The 8,112-nt window shown below is 36.0% G+C and overlaps 1 protein-coding gene across 2 annotated transcripts; it reads left to right on the forward strand.

The window, feature by feature from the left end:
* Positions 1–4,503, forward strand: LOC129303837 (uncharacterized). Of its 2 annotated transcripts, none has more exons than XR_008591546.1 (2): positions 1–2,738; positions 3,393–4,503. XR_008591546.1 is itself a non-coding variant. In XM_054943379.1 (2 exons), the coding sequence occupies exon 2, from the start codon at positions 3,404–3,406 to the stop codon at positions 3,926–3,928; it is 525 nt and encodes a 174-aa protein (XP_054799354.1). In that variant the 5' UTR covers positions 1–2,026; positions 3,393–3,403; the 3' UTR covers positions 3,929–4,503. The 2 variants fall into 2 exon arrangements, 1 of the variants encoding a protein (XP_054799354.1); XM_054943379.1 differs by having other exon boundaries at positions 1–2,026.
* The last annotated feature ends 3,609 nt before the right edge of the window (positions 4,504–8,112 follow it).

Consider the following 8,112-nt stretch of genomic DNA (forward strand, 5'->3'; position numbering starts at 1 on the left):
CTCAAATGTTTAACTTGAAAGAATAAGCTCTCGAGTCCCGATAACATTCACTCTCTCTTTGCGCAAATTTTCGCCCCTGAACCAGCTAAACATGCTCGGCGCTGCCACCGGAAGACGACCGATATGAAATCATTTCTATCGGAGTTCTAATCGAAAGTGAGATGAAACTTGCAATAGACCGAAAAGTAAAATATGAGGCGCAGGCACCTCAAATCCGCAGGATACGAAGCGAGTGAGAAAGAAGTAAGAAAAGGAGACAGAAAGTCGAGGTCTGGACTCTTATCTCTTCAACTGAGCTCTCTTCATCTTCGCTGAGCGGCTTCCATCCATGCTGTAACCACTGCTCTGTGCTGCGGTATTAGTGGTGATTATCTTGAAATGCAACGGAATGTGATTTTAGTGTAAAGAAAATCAAAAAAGTTGGATCCTCGCATCATGCAAACCGGCCACCGATTGTTGAGACTGGTACCACCGTCGCCTGCGACCCCGAAACCAACCGCATCGTCTCCCTCATCGACCGAGAGAAAGAGAGAGTGGGTATTTTGCAGAGAAAGATCATTTCAATTAGGCACTTCGTATCGTACAGTGTATTTGTCGTGTTTCTTAGACCTACTTGGAAAATAACTACCTATATTAGTCCTTAAATGAGATTCTCACCTCAATCTTTAACAATTTTTTTTAATAAATTGATAAATTTTATTAAAATAATAAATTCATATTAACTTTTGATAATTTGACTTTAGTAATGAAAATAAATAAATATATATAAAAATTAGTGCAAATTAATTTTTTTAATAAATTTTTATTAATAATTTAATAAGTAACTATTTATAAAATGATAAATTGAGTTACGTTTTTAACAAGTAATGGTTTAAAAAATAAAAACAAAGTGTATAATGTATATAAATTTGTAAACTATATTATTAGAAAGTATTGATAATTTAATGACTATTAATTCTTTTGGTAATCAAAAAGTTATGGGTTTAAAACTCTTCTTAGCCACTTTAAAAATTTAATTAATGGTCATTGATGTTGGAGCTATAACACCGGTGGGAAATTTTTCAAAAAAAAAAATGAGGATTACTTTTTTCTTCTCATACTAAATTTTAATTACATTTATATTTTTTAATTCTGCAAAATAATTTCAAAATTATTTGATCTTTTTTAACAACAAATTTTTTTAATCAATCTTTGGATATGATTTTTCCTTATTTCTTCTCTTCGCATTATATCTTTTTTTTAATATTAAAAGACAGGTCAGAAGACTTGGAGATACAACTAATTAATAAGTTACAAATTGTTTATCAGCCTCTAAATAGGCCATGTATCCAGCAACAGGTTCATATAAAATACAGAAATAAAAAACCCATTATGAATCTCATGGTTAGACTAATGAATCTCAACCTCCCAATCTAAGACAATCAGCTTTTATATCTCTGTAATGTCAAGTCTTAAAGGATGATTAAGACCCCTACCCATTTGGATCAGGTGAATAGCTTCCAAAGAGTTAGAATGATAGACAATTTTATTCACCTGATAACGCTTACAAAGCTTAAGACTCAGATGCAATGCAAAAGTTCTGCTATAGTAGATGGAACAAACCTCAATCTGCTTTGAAAGCCTAAGATCCAATTACCTTGTGAATCCCTTAGGACTTCGCCACACGTTGCATCTCCTTAGCAGTTCATTGATCCATCCACGTCTAATTGAAGATAGCCCAAGTAAATTGGTCCTTATGATCTTGTGTAGACCGTGATAGGTGGACCACACAAGTGAGCTCAATGGGCAGAGGCCAACCCACAACCCAGTAACCATCAGTTATTTCCTATCTCTTAACTGACTGAGTCAGAGATAATAAATAATATAATTATTTAATTATTTAATAAGGCAGTTACAGATCTGATTAATATAAGTCGATCAGTCGATAACCACAAACACACAACTCATTTTTTTCTTCTGCTCTATTAACTCTAAACTCTCCGAAGACTCTGGGGGCCAGTGGGTTATGCACCTGTCTACACTCAAGGTAATCTAGTCTTCTCAAGCGCTTATGAATTCTTCAGGTACGCATACATTACTTTACTTATTCATATGTATTGAGATATACAAAATTAACACATGGTATCAGAGCCAAGTTAACGAATTCTAAATTTATATATCTCAATTCTTCTTATGTATATATTGATATATTGATAGAGATTCATGCTCATGTTGATAAATTTCTTTATGATCCATATTACTCAGGAAATGAGTATGAATATGAGTTTTGAATAGGAAAATTTTGGTCTTAAATCTTATTATATTTATGATAAAAAAATTCTTGACGTCATTTTCTTCACTGTGCGCTTCACGGAGTTCTCCTTCACGGCGTCAAAACTGTTCTTCCTCACTGTCAAATTGCCAACGAGAGGGGGTAGTTCACGGCGTCGTCCTCCTTCATGGCTGTCGGAAGCTGTTCGGTACGCGGCTTTGACAAAGACAGCTCTTTCTTGCAAATCACTGTTTCACCGTGTGCTATTGTCGAAAAAAAAGGTTTTGGACTGCTGCGTCGTCATTGGAAGTTTATGTCACCGCAGTTCAGGCATTGCCGTCGTAGGTCTGCTTCGGCGTCGTCTGGAGTTGGCGGCGCGGTGGAGGTTCTGGAGCTGGGGACGTCACTGCCATTCCGACAACCGCTGCACGCCGGCCTCCCCTTTGGTCCTCGTTTCTAGCTCGCGGCTGGAGAAGACCCAGAATAGGTCAGGCATCGGATCCCTAGGATTCGGTTCCATGGGTTCTGGGCTAATTTTTGTATGGGCCTAGATCTTTGTTAAAAAAAAATAGTTTCTGTTAATTACTCTTTTGGCCCAGTTTAAATTACATCTCTCGACCCATAATTTTTAGTATTTACGCATTAATCCCAAGATATTTCTAGAAATTACAGTTTAGTCCCTTAACTTTCAGAATTGTAATTTTGACCCAAATATCTTCTAGAATTACTTATTTGCCCCTAATTACCTTTCAAAATTTCACTTAAGTCCTAAATTTGTTCCCTAATTCCCAAAAGACCCCAATGACTTTTAAAATTATTTTGTTTTGTCCTAAGGTCATAAAATTTGTAGCATTGATAATGGACATACCCCATAGATGTGACATTATTAACGTAATTTTGATGGATAGGCTAATAGCACTCCTTTAATGTGTTAGATAATTGTTGTACTCTATGGGTGTAGAAATGTTTAATGTATTATTTTGTATGGACTTTTGTATGAGCTAAATCTTTATGGTATTTGAACCTTCTTGGTGCATGATTATAGTTGTATAATTGATAATTGCTTGTTGGAAAATTCTGTTTTATAATTATGTTGTGCATGCATAATTAATATTTCCAATTTTCTATTTTGCAATTTCAGTTTCTGCTTTTATGCAACTATCTTTTGTGAAGGCTCTCAATGAGACTAACTATGATGACTGGAAAGAGTCCCTAAATATGTATTTGGCCATTTCTAAGAAAGATTTAGCTTTGAGAGAGCCCAAGCCTGCGGATCTCTCTTCCAAGTTCAGTGCTTCTGAAATGGCCTTCCATAAACAATGGAGTGAGTCCAACCAGATCTCTCTTGCGATCATCAAGTACACAATTGAGAAGAGAATTAGGGATAGTATTCCTGAAAAGGATACTACAGTGGAATACTTGAAAGCTGTTGGTAATAAATACAAGAAGCTTGACAAGACTCAAAAGAACTACTATTTGTCACTTCTTGACAATACTCGATATGATGGAGTTTCTGGTGTCAGGGAGCACATTCTGAAGCTTGTTCATTACTATAACAAGCTTAAGTCATATGGGATTGATTTGGTCAAGAGTACCTTAGTTTATCGTGTTCTTCAATCACTGCCATCAGAGTATACATTCTTGAGGACCTCATACAACTCACAAGAAGCTGAATGATCTATTGACCAGATGATATCAATAATCACTCAAGAAGAGGAAACTATAAAGAAGAATTCCTCTCACTCAGTAAATTATGTTTCTCATGGCTCTAGCAGCAAATCTGGAGGGTCGTATAAGAAAAAGGGGAAGAAGCATAATGCCCCAAAGCCTAATAATCCAACCTTTTAGAAGAATGGTGATAAGAATGAAAAGCTGAGGAAGAAACCCTTTAAGGGATTATGCAATTATTGCAAGAAACTGAGTCACATTAAAGTTAATTGCTTCAAACTAAAGAACAAAGAAAAAAGTAAAGGTACAATTCTTCAAACTGCCCTTCTAGCTCTAGTTTGTTTTGAATCTAACACCATTGAAACTTTCTTTGACTCATGGTGGCTGAATTCTGGTGCCATTGTACATGTTGTGAATTCTCTACAAGGGTTAAGAAACCAGAAGATTCCAAGTGAGGCACAGAAGTTAGTCTTTGACATAACAGGGAGCAAGGCATCAGTTGAATGCATTAGAACTATCTCTTTGTATTTAAATTCTGGTCATATTTTACATTGAATAATGTTGTTTATGTACCTTTTGCAAAGAGGAATTTAATTTCAACTTCTGTATTGGATATTTGTGGCTATTCATTCTTCCAAGGAAATGAAAAAATTGACATTTGTTTTAATTTTATTAATGTTGGTTACGCTTCCTTGATATATGGTTTATATCGATTGAATGATTGGTCACTTGAACTTCCTAATCTCCATATCAATACTGCTATTGGGCATAAACGTCAAAGGCCCAACAATAATTCCTCTATGTTATGGCATCGTCGTTTGGGTCATATCTCTAAAGAGAGATTGGAACGCATGGCCAAGCAAGGTGTCTTACAAGACCTTGATTTCTCAAATTTTGAGACTTGTGTTGACTGCATAAAGGGAAAATTTCCTGTTAAAGCTAGAACCAAAGGGACAAAGAGGTTTAAAAACACTTTAGACCTAATTCATACTGACATCTATGGACCTATCACACCTCCGGCTATGGGTGGTTTCAGATATTTTATCACCTTCACAGATGATTACTCTCATCATGGATGGATTGAACTTTTGTGTGAAAAGGGTGAGTCTTTTAATGCATTAAAGACCTTTAAAGCAGCAATTGAATTAAAATCTGGCAAGTTGATCAAATGTGTAAGATCTGATAGAAGAGGAGAATTTTATGGGAGATATACTAAGACTGGTAGGAACCCTGGGCTATTCACTTTGTACCTTCAAGAGCATGGCATTGAAGCTCAATATACTATGCCTGGCACCTCACAGCAGAAAGGGGTTGTAGAAAGACAAAATCATACTCTCATAGATATGGTTAGAAGCATGATCAGTTACTTCTCACTGCCGAAATTCTTGTGGGGTGATACACTCAAAATTACTATTTATATTTTGAATCAAGTTCCTAGCAAGTCAGTTCCAAAGACTCCATATGAGTTGTATTTTGGAAGGACTCCTACGCTAAAGCATATGCGAGTTTGGGGTTGTAAAGCACAGGTAAAACCTTACAATCCACAACAGATGAAGCTTGATGCTAAAACTGTTGATGGTTTCTTTATTTGCTATTGCATCGGATCTTATGGGTACAGATTCTATTGTCCAAATCACACTACTAGGGTAATTGAATCTGACCGAGCTTATTTCTTTGAAAATGCCTTAGACAGTAGGAGCTCTATGCCTAGGCATATTACTTTACATTACAAAAGTAATATTTTGCTTATGCCTATCTTGACAACCCCTCATGTTAACAGAAATAATGCCGTGGATCAGGATGAAGCTCAAGATAAACCACCTTTAGAGGGTGATGGGGATCTGGTTGTTAAACCAAGATGGTCCCAAAGGATTCGCAGGTCTGATATTCCAGATGATTGCATGGTGTATTTGCAAGAATTTAATTCAGATGCTATTGATATTTTAGATCCAATATCTTACCAAGAGGCTATTTCTAGCTCGCATTCTTTTGAATGGTTGGAGGCTATGAGTGAAGAAATTGCCTCTATGTATCGCAATCATGTATGGGAGCTTATAGAGTTACCAAAGGCTTTTAAACTAATGGGTTACAAGTGGGTCTTTAAAATAAAATGAGGAGCTAGAGGTGAAATTGATAGATACAAAGTCAAACTTGTAGCTAAAGTCTACAACCAGAAAGAAGGTATTGATTACACAGAGACCTTCTCTCCGATATCCACCAAAGATGCCTTTAGAGTGGTGATGGCTTTAGTTTCACAGTTTTGATCTTGATCTTCACCAGTAGATGTCAAGACTGCGTTCTTGAATGGCAATTTGTATGAAGAAGTCTATATGACACAAGCTGATAGTTTTATTGAATCTAGTAAAGAACATCTAGTGTGCAAATTGAAGAGATCCATCTATGGGCTAAAACAGGCCTCTAGGTAGTGGTATCTGAAGTTTGATGAAGTTATTACCTTGCTCAGTTTTGTTGAGAATGTCTCAGATTAGTGTATCTATCAGAAGTTTGAGGGGAACAATTTTTCCATTCTTGTTCTCTATATTGATGATATCTTGTTAACCAGCAATTCAATAAATTTCCTCAATGAGATAAAGCACCTATTGTCTTGCCATTTTGACATGAAGGACATGGGTGAAACCTCCTTCATTCTTGGGATACAGATTCATTGTGATAGATCTTGTGGTATTCTTGGTTTATCACAGACCACTTATATTGAGTGGGTACTTAAGAGATTCAGAATGGATTCATGTTCTCCCTCACCTGCTCCTATACAGAAAGGTGAGCTGTTGTCAAAATTATAGTGTCCCAAGGATGATAAGAAGAGGGCTGAAATGAGAAAGATACCATACGCTTCCGCTGTCGGTAGCTTTATGTATGTTCAAGTGTGTACTCGACCAGATATAGCCTTTGCCATTGGAGTGCTGGGTTGATACTTAAATGATCCAGGTCCAGATCATTGGAATGCTGCTAAGAAAGTTATGAGGTATCTTTAAGGTACGAAGAATCATATGTTAACTTACAGAAGGTCAAATTCTCTTAAGGTTGTTGGGTATTCTGATTATGACTTTAAGGGATCAGAAGATCTTGAAATTATTGGCTTTTCATATTCAGATTTTGTCTCTTGTCTAGATGATCGTAAATCCACGACCAACTACATTTTCATGTTGTCTGGAGGAGCTGTCTCTTGGAAAAGTGTGAACAGACACTTACAACAGTTTCATCTATGAAAGCTAAGTATATTGCTTGTTTTGAGACTACACGTCAAACTATATGGCTGAGGAAGTTGATATCTGGCATACACCTAGTTGAGTCAATATCACGTCCTCTAACCATTTACTGTGATAACAAATCTGCAGTATGCTATGCTAACAACCACAAAAATTTCAGTCATACAAAGCATTTTGATATCAAACTTATGTTTGTGAAAGAGAAAATTGTCTCAGACCCGTGTGGTACATATTCTTGGCACGCAGATGCTTGCAAATCCGCTGACCAAGGGCTTACCTGTAAAAGTTTTTCAAAATCATGTAACTTGTATGGGTATTATGAATTCCTTGGATGCCCTGATTTAGTGAGAGTTTGAGAACCTTTTATGTTGCAATTTCTCTTTAGGCTTTCTTTTTTTCTGTGAGTTATGCTCAGTTCAGTTAGATGCGTCTATATCATTTGTATCCCTATAGGATTCAATGATCTTGTTGTGGTATATTATGCATGTCACTTGTTTCCCCATAGGAATCAGTGATTTATGTTGTTATCTTACTGAGCTGTGTTTGAAATAAAATTTCATATTTTATTTAGATTATGAGACATCATATCACTTGTTTCCCTATAGGATCCAGTGATTTTGTGGAGTTTCATTTTTTGAATTTTATTTGTGACTTGTTTATATAACTTGCTTAATTAATGCAATCCAAGTGGAAGATTGTTGGAATTTTATTATGGATTAACATTAATTAATGAGCCCAAGCAGATTGGTTCTTATGATCTTGTGTGGATTGTGATAGTTGGACCACATAAGTAAGCCCAATGGGCAGAGGCCTAACCCACAACCCAATAGCCGTTAGTTATTTCCTATATCTTAACTGACTGAGTCAAAGATAATAGATAATATAATTATTTAATTATTTAATAAGGCGGTTACAAATCTAAGCAATATAAGTCGATCAGTCGATAACCGCAAACACACGACTCAT

The sequence above is a fragment of the Prosopis cineraria genome, unplaced genomic scaffold, assembly GCF_029017545.1.
Source record: "Prosopis cineraria cultivar Desert tree isolate PC_DT_omini unplaced genomic scaffold, ASM2901754v1 PC2, whole genome shotgun sequence".
In the NCBI taxonomy this organism is placed as follows: Eukaryota; Viridiplantae; Streptophyta; class Magnoliopsida; order Fabales; family Fabaceae; genus Prosopis; species Prosopis cineraria.